The 15,518-nt window shown below is 43.5% G+C and overlaps 1 protein-coding gene across 1 annotated transcript in view; it reads left to right on the forward strand.

Moving 5' to 3' along the window:
* DOCK1 (dedicator of cytokinesis 1) overlaps positions 1 to 15,518 on the forward strand; it is a 696,032-nt gene that overhangs the window by 157,955 nt on the left and 522,559 nt on the right. Inside the window, exon 10 of the mRNA XM_082266717.1 lies at positions 1,221 to 1,356. Coding sequence (XP_082122843.1) covers positions 1,221 to 1,356 — 136 coding nt within the window. The remainder of the gene's footprint in view (positions 1 to 1,220; positions 1,357 to 15,518) is intronic.

Here is a 15,518-nt window from a genome sequence, read left to right on the forward strand (position 1 = left end):
GGGGGGGGGATTTGTGTTGGGGACATATGGGGAGAGAGGATTTGAGCTGGGTGCTTAAGGGGTAAGCATACAGATAGGTGCTTTTCTTTGGTGGTGGGGGGGGGGGGGGATTTTTGCTGACACATAATGCTCAAACATCTTGGGGTGGCACAATTTGGCATGTTTTCTCCTGGCTCTGGATGACCTTGTCCCTTGACCTTGAGTGCACCTCTCTACTGATACAGAGACATGAATTACTGCAAGAGATTCTTTCCACTGTTGCCACCAAGAGATTTTCAAGATGGTGGGTGATTGGCAAATATTTTTGTATATAGTTTTTTTCTAGTTTAATAGTAATGGTGTTGTCTATAAATATGACCACCAATATTCCTAATAGACTGCTAAGCTGTACTTGATTTTATTGCATAAATCTCCATCAACTTAAATTTATCCTACTTCCCTGTGGGTACCCACTCCACTGTTAAATGCCTTGTTGTCTTTGCCAAAGTGTTTTGGGGGATTGAAATTCAGACAGAGCAGGACGAACGAATGGCAGCACTGCCTGAACAGTGATGTTCCAATTCAGTGAAAACAAATAACCAATCCCATGGCATTTGGCACAGCAGTTATGTTTTTCAGATTAGATCTAAATTGTGCATGGTATAATAAAATCAAGTTGTTATCCTTTATAGTATAAATTCTCTTTAAGCAGTTTCCTTTTGTTTCTAGAAAAGTGCCTTTTTGCCCAAATAATGCCTATGCTGCTCATGTTGTAGTCCGTTTTCCCAGTTGTTTTGTCTAAGAGCAGGCACCACAAAATGCCAGTTGATACTAAAGCTAGCCAAAAAAAAGCCTTATGGCATGGCCATTGATCAGAGTTTCATGTTATTAAAAAAAAGCTCACCTCCTTTGACACCAAGTCATGGCAGATTTCGGGGAAAATGGAAGAAGTGGTACAATGAACTGCAGCAGTCCACTGTATTGCTCCCTGCACAGAAGCATGGTTTGCACTCACTGTGTAATATGCATTTTAGTAGGGTTCTTGAAAAACGCTAGTTGCATTATAGTCAATGGTAAAGCATTGAATTTTGGGTTACATACCCATGATTTCACATATCTGCAATAAGAAATTGGGGAAGGGTACAAGGAGGAAGCATGCATGCAAAAGATGTCTTGTACTGCTATAAATGTTATTGTGCTGCATTATTATTATAATTTACTTACCCTAACCATGTTTACAGGATCTTGGCAGTAAAGACCTGAATAGAGAAAAGATAAGTTTTGTATGCCAAATTGTCAGAGTCGGGCGCATGGAATTACGGGACAATAGTACGAGAAAACTTACATCAGGTCTAAGAAGGCCCTTTGGTGTGGCAGGTAACAAATGTATTTCTTTTTTTTTTTTGTAATGTTTTTTAATGAATTTTGATTTTATTTTTTGGCTAAAGATTCAAGCAAAGGAAAACAAAGTTAAAACAAACCAGAAAGAACCAGAACGATGTTATATCCACTATATAAACTGTATAAAGATTAAAAATCCGGCAACATTGAGTTAAGGAACTCATTAGAGCCATATATGCTGTAATCTAATGTGCATGCGTTGCAAAAAGTAAAATATCGATCAATGTCTCAACAATGTGGCGTAAAGATCTGCTTCCCGAATTCTACTGTGTTGTCTTTTGTTTCAAATTCAGAGTCATACAATTATTGTAACTAAGATACTCCCTGAGTAAAAACCTTGCCCTTTTCTGTTACATGTACATTGTCTATCACTATAGGGCACTATTTTTCACTTACATGCAGTCTTCCTTTGATGTTCTACATCAGCCAAGTAATTTATGTTGGGTAATATTGTCTGGATCTATTTCAGCCGTATGTAGCCACCCTGACCATATTAAAAAAAACAAAAAAAAAAACATGCATTGTATTAATTCAAATAAAGAATACTTTTATTCCAAATGGAAATTATTAAAGTTTATAGTTAGACATAGTTCGCCTTTACCAAAAAGCTGCCTATGCAGGTACAAGGCTTCTGTAGATGGAAACAAATGGTGCAGCTTTGACCTGCCTTGGATAATTCTCTTACTATAGGTATAGGCCATTTCACATAACTTATGAAGCCTGACTCACAAACTCTGAAATTGCATCTCCCCATCCTGCCTTGTTGCTAGGATTTTGCTAAGACTTGTCCAGCTGTTACTGTTTAAAACTACCATCATAGAAGCAAGCTCTCAGATTCTGAGCTAAGAAATACTGCATTGGGGGAGAGAAAGCACATGTTAGAGGGTTTGAATCTGAAAAAGCAGAACTTGTTCAGAAATGCTTGCAGTTTGCCGTGACCCCATCTCCCAAGAAACATGTAAAGGGTGAGAAATCTTATCTTAAATCTTTGATCTTAATCGCACAGTGCATGACACAGGACAAGAAGTCCTAGACCGTAGGTTATATGCCACTACATTTTAGGTGATTGGGCACTGGAAACTTTACTGGGAACGCCCCAGTGCACCCTCATTAACCCCACCCACTCTACGACACTCAAGATTTGTTTTTGCAATTGTCCTTAGATAGTGGACATTATGTTCTATGTAGAAGTTTTCTAAACCATTGTTTTTTTTTTTTTTTTTTTTTTTTGGGGGGGGGGGGTTTACTTCAACTATCACCTTTATTAGGATCTAGCTGCTTATTGCCTCAGGGCTCTCTAGCAATTTTTGGATTGGTTACTCTTGATGTACCTCTTGGAAACCGTACCTAGACCTCACAGCATCAGGTCAGCCTGTAAGGTTTGCTTCAGGCATTGGATTATCTGTTTGAAATTCACCTTGGCATTTGGTGCATCATATGTAGTTTCAAGGTCTGTGACTTTCTGTACTGTACGATTAAGATAATGATGATTTTAGCTGACCGGTAAATTTCATATCTTTGAGTATGGTGCAGGGCACAGGTCTCTCCCATTTGTCCTCTGCTTCTTCAAATTGCTTGCTACAGAACTGGAATCCCATGGGGTGGGTAATGTTGTGTGAGGGTGTATTGGGGACAATTCCACAAAAGCTTTTGTCAGTGTCCAATATACTGAAAGTAGCAGCATTCATCCCATCTCTAAGGCCGCCCATACAAACCACAAACTTCTTTCCTGCAACAAAATTGCTTGATTCCCCCATCAACAAAGACCGTGTTGATGCAGGAATCCCTCTTGCCAGGCTAATGTCCTCTACTGGCTTGGGGGCTGGAGGGGAAGCCACCTCTGCCAGGGGGAGACCGTGATTATCCCTAGCGGTGATGATCACACCCAAGCTGATCAATCGACTTAGTACATTAAACCTGCCCATTAAGATTTGAACCATGTGTAGCCGGCCTAAGACTTCCTGTTCTGTACTGAAAGCCATTATATGTTATTTCCTTACCTGGACAAAATTCCTTTTTTTTTTTTGATGAATGAATGGGAACAAGACAAAACTATGGTAAGGGTTTTTTTTTTTTTTTCAAATTTTGATTGCAATGCAAACGTGGAAATACATTTTAAGGTTTGTTTCAAGTGTAATTCCACCGAAATTCAAATTTAAGGATAAATCTACTCCCACCCCCATTTTAAGACTATCTTATCTACCCTGTAAGAGAAAAGATGTGTATAATTAACCACTCTGAAGCTGCTCCGGTTCAGTCTCATAATTGGCTTTCAGCATCTGCTTCAGTGCACAGGAAGGACAGCCAACAATGGCTGCCCCATAGTAAGCCGATGTTGCTGCCTCTCTTCTACACTGGAGTTGGCGTTGAGCCCTGATCATGTGACTAATCCCAAATAATGCTGTGCAATAAATATAAATATAGGCTATATTTTAACTGTGCAATAAAGTGCTTGAAATATGCGTAAACCTCCAACGTATGAATATCTAAATAACAAATGTAGGATCATACATCTATATTACATATAAGAATGCTTAAATAACTATATTGTGCAGTGAAAAAAGTCCATATAATATAGTGTAGAAAAAAAGTCCATATAAATATAAAGTGCTGTCACAAACAATCCTTTCTCCAAAAAGTGCCAGTAGTGCTGTAGACGTGCCAATATCAATCTCAAAAAGAAATACAAAATGATGATGGAACAGTGTCCCAGTGAAAGTAACGCCTAGAATGGTGCACCCCCTCGTGGCTGGATCCTCACCCTCAATTTATGCAACCTTGCGATTAAGCTTGGTCAGAAAACCCTTAGTGCCTTCCTAGGTTATGAACAATCTTCCAATCCCCCCATGTGGGGATCCTCCCTCAGGGATCGCTCTTTGTAGCAAACAGTAATATCATACAGAGGCGAAAAGAAACTCAATAGTGCTGAAACCCTTTTTTTTTTTTTTTTTTTTTTAAATGTATTAGATAAAAGCAATACATTTACTTGCATACTGTTGGTACTGTGAGTGCACCAATCTATCAATAGCAATCCAGCATCAGAAACTGTATCGTAGTGGTGTAGTAGAATCACTGGTCAGCCTCCAGCCACCTGCATCCATCTGCTGCCTGTCGGTGTGTGCAGTGCTCCGTCTAATAAATGTATCTAATATATTAAAAAAAAAAGTTTTCAGCACTATTGAGCTTCTTTTCCCCTATGTATGATATCTTCACTGTTTGCTACAAAGAGCAAACTTTTTGGAGAAAGGATTGTGCGTGACAACACTTTATATTTATATGGAGTTTTTTTCACTGCACAGTATAGTTGTTTAAGCATTTTTTTTTATGTAATATAGATTATAACATGGGGGACCATTAGCTCAGTGGCAGATGTGTTTTTCCAGTGATTCACTGCAAGCAGGTATTCTATTTTAAGGGCCTGGTAGACCATTTTTATTAAAAGGCAAAATAAGAAGTCCAAAACACAGGTTTCCCACGCAGGGGTTCTTCTCCAGACAATGTATATCAAACTGAAAATGCTAGCCCACCTGGCTCTCTCACTGTAGCACTACCTCTGCTCTTGGTGCTGGTCACACAGACCACATATTCCTTTAGTGTGGACGACTTCACACCAATGCACACGGCTCCACACTGATGTACACCACTCTTCTGGCCCCAGGCCGTTTACTGTCTCCTACAGACACTCAGTCTTTGGCTGCCACATGCAGCCTCTCCAACTACTGGAGACCACCTGTCTCCCTTGGGTGGAGCAGTCTCTAAATGGGAGCCCTGAGGTCTTCCTAGACCTTCATTATAAGGGCTGTGTGCAGCTGAGCACACACCCTGCTGGTCATCCACAAAACATGGACACAGGGTTGGAGATTCCGTTCCTCCCAAGACACTATGAAATCTCCAAACTACAGAGCCCCATTCAGGAATACCAAAATCTGGAGAAAGCTACAAAAGCTGTTTTCTCCACTGCACATCTATGCTCTGTAGTCCTGCACAGAGCCAATGTGCACACTCTGTGTCCTTTAAACGACCACTTTCACTGTGACAGAGTCTTGACCTGTCACAAGATGTATGATCCTACAATTGTTAGTCAGGTCCATAAATATTGGGACATGTACACAATTCTAATCTTTTTGACTCTATACTTCACCACAATGGATGTGAAATGAAACAAACAAGATGTGCTTTAACTGCAGACTTTCAACTTTAATTTGAGGGTATTTACATCCAAATCAGGTGAACGGTGTAGGAATTACAACAGTTTGTATATGTGCCTCCCACTTTTTAAGGGATCAAAAGTAATGGGACAGATTAACAATCCTAAATCAAACTTTAACTTTTTAATACGTGGTTTCAAATCCTTAGCAGTCAATTACAGCCTGAAGTGGATGCTCTGCCAGGCCTCTACTGCAACTGTCTTCAGTTCCTGCTTGTTCTTGGGGCATTTTCCCTTCAGTTTTGTCTTCAGCAAGTAAAATGCATGCTCAATCGCATTTAGGGGTCAGGTGATTGACTTGGCCATTGCATAACATTCCACTTCTTTCCCTTAAAAAAAACTCTTTGGTTGCTTTCGCAGTATGCTTTGGGTCATTGTCCATCTGCACTGTGAAGCGCCGTCCAATGAGTTCTGAAGCATTTGGCTGAATGTAAGCAGATATTGCCCGAAACACTTCAGAATTCATCCTGCTGCTTTTGTCAGCAGTCGCATCATCAATAAATACAAGAGAACCAGCCATACATGCCCACGCCATGACACTAACACCACCATGCTTCACTGATGAGGTGGTATGCTTTGGATCATGAGCAGTTCCTTTCCTTCTCCATACTCTTCTCTTCCCATCACTCTGGTACAAGTTCATCTTGATCTCATCTGTCCATAGGATGTTGTTCCAGAACTGTGAAAGCTTTAGATGTTGTTTGGCAAACTCTAATCTGGTCTTCTGGTTTTTGAGGCTCGCCAATGGTTTACATCTTGTGGTGAACCCTCTGTATTCACTCTGGTGAAGTCTTCTCTTGATTGTTGACTTTGACACACATACACCTACCTCCTGGAGAGTGTTCTTGATCTGGCCAACTGTTGTGAAGGGTGTTTTCTTCACCAGGGAAGTAATTATTTGGTCACCCACCACAGTTGCTTTCTGTGGTCTTCCGGATCTTTTGGTGTTGCTGAGCTCACTGGTGCGCTCTTTCTTTTTAAGGATGTTCCAAACAGTTGATTTGGCCGCACCTAATGTGTTTGCTATCTCTCTGATGGGTTTGTTTTGTTTTTTTCAGCCAAATGATGGCTTGCTTCACTTATAGTAACAGCTCTTCTGATCTCATATTGAGAGGAGTGGACATCAACAGATTCCAAATGCAAATGGCACACTTGAAATTAACTCTGGACCTTTTATCCGCTCCTTGTAAATGGGATAATGAGGGAATAACACACACCTGGCCATGGAACAGCTGAGCAGCCAATTGTCCCATTGCTTTTGGTCCCTTTTAAAAAGTGGGAGGCACATATACAAACTATTGTAATTCCTACACCATTCACCTGATTTGGATGTAAATACCCTCAAATTAAAGCTGAAAGTCTGCAGTTAAAGCACATCTTGTGTTTCATTTCAAATCCATTGTGGTGCTGTATAGAGCCAAAAAGATTAGATTTGTGTCGTTGTCCTAATATTTATGGACCTGACTGTATTTATATTTAGCACATACTTAGCACTTTATTGCACAGTTAAAATATAGTCTATATTTATTGCGCGGCATTATTTGGGATTATTTGCTTACACTTAAAAGATAGTGGAGTGCCAGCATTCATTTTTACACATCTTGGTTGCTCGCAGGACTATACATATATATATATATATATATATATATATATGTATGTAAGTATCTATGTATGTATGTGTGTATGTATATATATATATATATATATATATATATATATATATATATATGTATATATATATATAAATATATATATATATATATATATATATACACAGTGCCTTGCGAAAGTATTCGGCCCCCTTGAACTTTGCGAACTTTTGCCACATTTCAGGCTTCAAAAATAAAGATATAAAACTGTCATTTTTTTGTGAAGAATCAACAAGTGGAACACAATCATGAAGTGGAACGAAATTTATTGGATATTTCAAACTTTGTTAACAAATAAAAAACTGAAAAATTGGGCGTGCAAAATTATTCAGCCCCTTTACTTTCAGTGCAGCAAACTCTCTCCAGAAGTTCAGTGAGGATCTCTGAATGATCCAATGTTGACCTAAATGACTAATGATGATAAATAGAATCCACCTGTGTGTAATCAAGTCTCCGTATAAATGCACCTGCACTGTGATAGTCTCAGAGGTCCGTTTAAAGCGGAGAGAGCATCATGAAGAACAAGGAACACACCAGGCAGGTCCGAGATACTGTTGTGGAGAAGTTTAAAGCCGGATTTGGATACAAAAAGATTTCCCAAGCTTTAAACATCACAAGGAGCACTGTGCAAGCGATAATATTGAAATGGAAGGAGTATCAGACCACTGCAAATCTGCGAAGACCTGTCCGTCCCTCTAAACTTTCAGCTCATACAAGGAGAAGACTGATCAGAGATGCAGCCAAGAGGCCCATGATCACTCTGGATGAACCTCAGAGATATACAGCTGAGGTGGGAGACTGTCCATAGGACAACAATCAGTCGTATACTGCACAAATCTGGCCTTTATGGAAGAGTGGCAAGAAGAAAGCCATTTCTTCAAGCTATCTATAAAAAGTGTAGTTTAAAGTTTGCCACAAGCCACCTGGGAGACACACCAAACATGTGGAAGAAGGTGCTCTGGTCAGATAAAAAAAAAACAAACTTTTTGGCAACAATGCAAAACGTTATGTTTGGCGTAAAAGCAACACAGCTCATCACCCTGAACACACCATCCCCACTGTCAAACATGGTGGTGGCAGCATCATGGTTTGGGCCTGCTTTTCTTCAGCAGGAACAGGGATGATGGTTAAAATTGATGGGAAGATGGATGGAGTCAAATACCGAACCATTCTGGAAGAAAACCTGATGGAGTCTGCAAAAGACCTGAGACTGGGACGGAGAGTTGTTTTCCAACAAGACAATGATCCAAAACATAAAGCAAAATCTACAATGGAATGGTTCACAAATAAACATATCCAGGTGTTAGAATGGCCAAGTCAAAGTCCAGACCTGAATCCAATCGAGAATCTGTGGAAAGAACTGAAAACTGCTGTTCACAAACACTCTCCATCCAACCTCACTGAGCTCGAGCTGTTTTGCAAGGAGGAATGGGCAAAAATTTCAGTGTCTCGATGTGCAAGACTGATAGAGACATACCCCAAGCGACTTACAGCTGTAATCGCAGTAAAAGGTGGCGCTACAAAGTATTAACTTAAGGGGGCTGAATGATTTTGCACGCCCAATTTTTCAGTTTTTTTTGTTAGTTTGAAATATCCAATAAATTTAGTTTCACTTCATGTTTGTGTCCCACTTGTTGATTCTTCACAAAAAATTACAGTTTTATATCTTTATGTTTGTAGCCTGAAATGTGGCAAAAGGTTGCAAAGTTCAAGGGGTCCGAATACTTTCGCAAGGCACTGTATATACATACTCATGTGACTGCTTGGAGCAGCTTCAGAACAGGGTAGTGTAAACCTTCTTTTTTTTTTTTTTTTTCCCTTCTGCGGGGTAGATAGAATAGTCACAGAATGGGGGTGGGAGTAGATTTGGCCTTCATTCGAATTTGACTGGAATTACATTTTAATGATAATTGAAACCCATACCACTTATAAACTTCTGTATTTCATGTTAAAGAACAAGACCAGTTCTTTATTTTTTCCCATTATCTTCTTAAAAAAAATCACTGAAAACAAAAGGGATTTCTACTCGGTTATACTTGACCGTGTGTATAAAAATTCTGTTCTGTACAGAAATTGTGCTGTTGATGTATTAAATAAAGAGTACTGTTTGACGTGAAGTATAATTTTCACTTTGAGACCTCGACCTCTCTTCTCCTGTGTTCAGACATGTGACGGCAATTTCGCTAAAGAAACTGTGAATTATCTGTGATTATAGGTTAATTAAATTCGCATGTTTGTTTCATTAATAATGAAAAGGTAAAGTTGTGGCACTCTCTATTTACTTGCTATTAAAATTATTATGGCTCACTGCAACAATGTGTATACAAAAACCCAGCCTAAGGCCTCATATTTTTCTCTTCTTTTATTGAGTGTAATAGATTTTTATATTTATGTTTCAAGTGCTGTTTAAATGAGCAGCCAAGTTGGCCTGTGTAGAAGAATTATACAATATACAATGTACATAGTTTACAGCTGTTAATAGTCTTGCTTATGTCAAAGAAGTAAAAACAATTAGGACTTGTGTTTGCAGACATGCTACCTACTCAGCATGTTACAGCTGAGTAGGTCTGGCCCAGGATCAAAAAAGTCATGGCTCCCAGAGAGCTTTTTCCATTTTGTGTTCCACATGTGAGTCATAATGAATCAACGGTAGGGGTGGACACGGCAACAAAATTACCAACATTAACACCCAATGATCTTAAAGGGAAAGTAATGCATTGTGAATGAGTAGGGTTGAGCGAACACGGACTGTATTATTCGTGTTCGTACCGAATAATTGGATTTTTGTTACCCGAACACGGACCCGAAAACTTTACTGTATATTCGGGTAAAAATCCGTGTTCGGTCATTTTATTTCCGGGTTGTGCATGCTTTGGTGCGCTTTTCATGGCGGGCTTTCAACAGCCAATCAACAAGCGTTTAACTGGTGTGCCTAAGCCATCCCAGCCATGCCTACAAATGTATCAGTAGCTGTGATTGGCCGTCTGAAGCATGTGACCAAGTCTTTATAAGTTCGAGGCAGCGCCGCTGCGGCGTCATTCTGCTGTTTAGTTCAGGGAGAGAGCACACATCAACGTGCTGATTAGGGACAGACAGGAAAAAAAAACATTTGTGTCCGGATAGAATTGAGGGACAGGTCGGAGTGTGTTGGGCAGGGCGAGTTGTAGGCATTTTAGGGAGAGAGTCTGCTGATTTTTAGGGTCAGTGTGTTCTACAAACTACAATCGATATTGCTGTGTGGTGTGGGATAGGAGATAGGCAGGTGTCAGTGGTCCACATCCATTTTGCTGTGTGTGGGCTGCAGTAAACACAATCTTTTTGGGGTGCAGTGAACACAATCTTTTTGGGGTGCAGTGAACACAATCTTTTTGGGGTGCAGTGAACAAAATCTTTTTTGCCCACTGAGGAGGAGGGAGAAAAGTATTTTTCTATCAGGCACTGTGTGCAGCATTTTTCCTTCAGCTGTGCTGTGCTGAGTGACTGATCATACACTGCTGTGTTCAGTTCACATGTGCTAATATTGAGTGGTTTCAGAAATCATACACTTTTTTTCTATTCCACTATTCAATATACAGCCTTGGGTTAAAAAAAATTAAATTGTGGCCTGCAGCAGAGATGAATGATATTTGGGGTTTTTGGGGTTCATCTCATACTTCTGAAGATTTGAGGGTGCTGCCTGTTCCATACTCCTCCTACCCCTCATTCAGCCTTTTAGGGGTACAAACAATAGTAATTGGGGCCTAGTGTGGTTTTTTACGTGTGAGATACATACACTTTTTTTGATCATATTTCCTATTCCGCTATTCAATAAAAACCTTTGGGGATCAATTAAATTGCGGGATAGTTTGTGTTGGTACGTGTGAGATCCACCTTTCCAAGTTTTTGGGGTTCATCTCATACTTCTGAAGCTTTGAGGGTGCTGCCTGTTCCATACTCCTCATTCAGCCTTTTAGGGGTACAAACAATAGTAATTGGGGCCTAGTGTGCTTCTGTACGTGTGAGATACATACACTTTTTTTGATCATATTTCCTATTCCGCTATTCAATAAAAACCTTTAGGGATCAATTAAATTGCGGGATAGTTTGTGTTGGAAAGGTGGATCTCACACGTACCAAGTTTTTGGGGTTCATCTCATACTTCTGAAGATTTGAGGGTGCTGCCTGTTCCAAACTCCTCCTACTCCTCATCCTGCCTTTAGGGGTACAAACAATAGTAATTGGGGCCTCCTGTTCCCAACTCCTCCTACTCCTCTTCCTCATCCTGCCTTTAGGGTACAAAAAATTTTAATCGGGGCCTAGTCTGTTTGTACGTGTTAGATACACCGTTTTTTTATCCTTTTTCCTATTCCGCTATTCAATATACACCCTTTTGGGGTAAAAAACATTAAATTGCGGCATAGTTTGCATATTTGACTGTCAGATACACCCGTGCGATACTGTTGTTGTTTTGTTCCGCTATTCAATAAACACCTTTCTAGGGCAAGATCATAAATTACAGAAATATGAGGAGACCGTCAAATAGGGGCCGTGGCCTGGGTCGTGGTGCTGCTGGTAGAGCTCCTGTTGCAAGGAGAGGATGTGGTCGATCTGTGCCAGCTACACGCACAAGTGAAACACCTTCCTCAAGTGTTAGTAGGCGACAGAACCTGCATCAGTATTTGGTAGGGCATCATACGCCTCTAGAAGTGATGAGGCCAGAACAGAGAGGCGATAGTAGATTGGTTTGCTGCTGACAGTGCCTCCAGTTCCTTCACATGGTCTCCCACCCATTCTACTGCAGAAAGGTCAGAGTTGGCACCTGCAGCCGATTTCCAACCGTCTTTCACCTCACCCCTTACAAATCAGGCAAGCAGTCTGAGCCCCAAGCCATACAGCAGTCTCTTCCTCTTTTTGAGGACTCTGTCAGCAGGGTTTCCCAGGGCCATCCACCTAGCCCTGCCCCAGAAGTGGAAGAGAGTGAGTGCAGCGATGCCCAACCACTCATTTCTCAAGATGAGTACATGCAAGGACCATCGCAGCACGTCTCCGATGATGACGAAACGCAGGTGCCAACTGCTGCGGCGTTCAGCATTGTGGAGACCGACAAGGAGGGCAGGGGTGAAGACTGGGTGGAAGATGATGTGGAGGACGATGAGGTCCTCGACCCCACATGGAATGAACGTCATGCAGGTGACCGGAGTAGTTTGGAGGAAGAGGCGGTGGTTGCACAGAGCCACCAGCACAGCAGAAGAGGGAGCAGGGTGCAGAAGCGGAGCGGCCGTGCCCTAGACACTACGCCCGCTACTGCCCAACGCAGCAAGGGAACGAGCGCACCAAAGTCATCTCAAAGGAGTTCTCTAGCGTGGAAGTTCTTTAGAAAATGTGCTGATGACAGGACACGAGTGGTTTGCACCCTGTGCAATCAGAGCCTGAAGCGAGGCATAAACCTTCTCAACCTGAGCACAACCTGCATGATCAGGCATCTAAGTGCAAAGCACGAGCTGCAGTGGAGTAGACACCTTAAAAACCAAGAAAGGTCTCTGGCTCATCCTGCTTCCTCTTCTGCTGCAGTCTTGGCCTCTCCAGCCACATCTGTAGTGATACCGGCACCTGCCACCCCGCAAACAGAGGATCTGTCAGCAACACCACCACCTGGGTCACCAACCATCTCCACAATGTCACGTGGAAGCGTTCAGCTTTCCATCTCCCAAACACTTGAGAGGAAGTGGAAGTACCCCCCTACCCACCCGCGATCCCTGGCCCTGAATGCCAGCATTTCAAAATTCTTGGCCTTTGAAATGCTGTCATTCCGTCTGGTGGAGACGCACAGTTATAAAAACCTTATGTCGGTGGCTGTCCCACAGTACGTCGTGCCCAGCCGCCACTACTTTTCCAGGCAAGCAATCCCTTCCCTGCACAACCAAGTGGGGGAAAAAATCAGGTGTGCACTGCGCAACGCCATCTCTGGCAAGGTCCACCTAACTACCGATACGTGGACCAGTAAGCACGGTCAGGGGCGTTATATCTCCCTAACGGCACACTGGGTAAATGCAGTGGCGGATGGGCCTGAGGCGGATAGCAATTTGGCGCAGGTCCTTCCACCACTGAGGATTGCAGGGCGCTTCAGTTTGCCTCCTGTTCCTAACTCCTCCTACTCCGCTTCCTCATCCTCTACCGCCTCCTCATCCGGACAGCGTAACACCTTCACCACCAACTTCAGCACGGCCAGGGGTAAATGACAGCAGGCAGTTTTAAAACTTGCCTGTTTGGGGGACAAACCACACACCGCGCAGGAGTTGTGGAAGAGCATGGAACAGCAGACAAATGAGTGGTTGCTGCCAGCTAGCCTCAAGCCCGGCCTGATGGTGTGCGATAACGGGCGAAATCTCATAGCAGCTCTGGGCCTAGCCGGTTTGACGCACATCCCTTGCCTGGCGCATGTGCTGAATTTGGTGGTGCAGAGGTTCCTTAAAAATGACCCCGATATGTCAGAGCTGCTGCAGAAAGTGCGGGCCGTCTGTGCGCACTTTCGGCGTTCTCACCCTGCTGCTGCTCGCCTGTCAGCGCTGCAGCGTAACTTCGGCCTTCCCGCTCACTGCCTCATATGTGACGTGCCCACAAGGTGGAACTCCACCTTGCACATGCTGGAAAGACTGTGCGAGCAGCAGCAGGCCATAGTGGAGTTTCAGCTGCAGAACGCACGTGTGAGTCGCTCTGCGGAACAGCACCACTTCACCACCAATAACTGGGCCTCCATGCGAGACCTGTGTGCCTTGTTGCGCTGTTTTGAGTACTCCACCAACATGGCCAGTGCCGATGACGCCGTTCTCAGCTTAACTATCCCACTTCTATGCCTCCTTGAAAAAACAATTTGGGCGATAATGGAAGAGGATGTGGCACAGGATGAGGAGGAGGAGGATGAAGAGGTAACCTTTCCAAGGCTTTCAGGGCAGTCATTCGCAAGGGGCTCCGAGGGTGGGTTCCTGCACACACAAACGCCAGGGACACAATTGTCCAGCAGGGGCACAGTTCTGGAGGATGAGGAGGAGGAGCTGGAGGAGGAGATGGAACCATGTTCACAGCAGGGTGGCACCCAGGCCAGCTCATGGCCATCACTGGTGCGTGGCTGGGGGGATACAGAGGACACGGACGATACACCTCCCACAGAGGACAGCCTTTCGTTGCCTCTGGGCAGCCTGGCACACATGAGCGATTACATGCTGCAGTGTCTCCACAACGACTGCCGAGTTGCCCACATTCTAACTTGTGCTGATTACTGGGTGGCCACGCTGCTGGATCCCCGTTACAAGGACAACGTACCGTCCTTAATTCACTCACTGGAGCGCGATCGCAAGATGCGCGAGTACAAGCGCACGCTGGTAGACGCCATGCTGCTGGCATTCCCACCTGACAGCGGGGCCACAGTGGAAGCACAAGGCAGAGGAGGAAGAGGTCGCCAACGCAACCAGGGCACCGCCAGCACCTCGGAAGGCAGGGTTAGCATGGCCGAAATGTGGAAAAGCTTTGTCAGCACGCCACAACAAACAGCAGCACCAGCAGCTCATATGGAACGTCTTAGCAGGAGGCAGCATTTCACCAACATGGTGGAGCAGTATGTGTGCACACGCCTAGATGTACTGAATGAGGGGTCTGCCCCCTTCAACTTCTGGGTCTCCAAGTTGGGCACATGGCCTGAGCTTGCCCTTTACGCCTTGGAGGTGCTGGCGTGCCCTGCAGCCAGTGTATTATCTGAACGGGTATTTAGCACGGCTGGGGGCGTTATCACAGACAAGCACAGCCGCCTGTCCAGAGACAATGTGGACAAGCTCACGTTCATTAAAATGAACCAGGCATGGATCCCACGGGACTTTTCCGTACCTTGTGCAGAATAGCGATGGATACGGACCTTACCCAGCCATTGTTCCATTTTTACTCTTTCTCACTCTTTTGGGGTGTACCCTCATTTAAAATTTGTGAAAAGAAGCAGTGTTGGCTACCTCGTCCTCCTCAGGGCCAGATTAACGTAGGGGCTATTGGAGCTGCAGCTCCAGGCCCCTACCTTTTATATAGCCCCCGGGTTGGCCATATTCACTGTTACCGCTCTTCTGTCACTTGTAAACACAGAAGTCTGGCTTCTATGCTTGCTTCCCCAGGCAGCTCCCTCAGAACCTCCCCACACAGCACGAAGGCCGGACAAGGAGGGACAGTTGCCGATGCATGGATGTGTTTATGGGCTTCAGAGACAGCATCCCATGTGGAATTAGGCATGCATGGCTGCACCCTTCCTCCTCTGGGTGCATGCC

Source organism: Pelophylax lessonae (assembly GCF_965119305.1).
Source record: "Pelophylax lessonae genome assembly, chromosome: 9".
NCBI classification, from domain to species: Eukaryota; Metazoa; Chordata; class Amphibia; order Anura; family Ranidae; genus Pelophylax; species Pelophylax lessonae.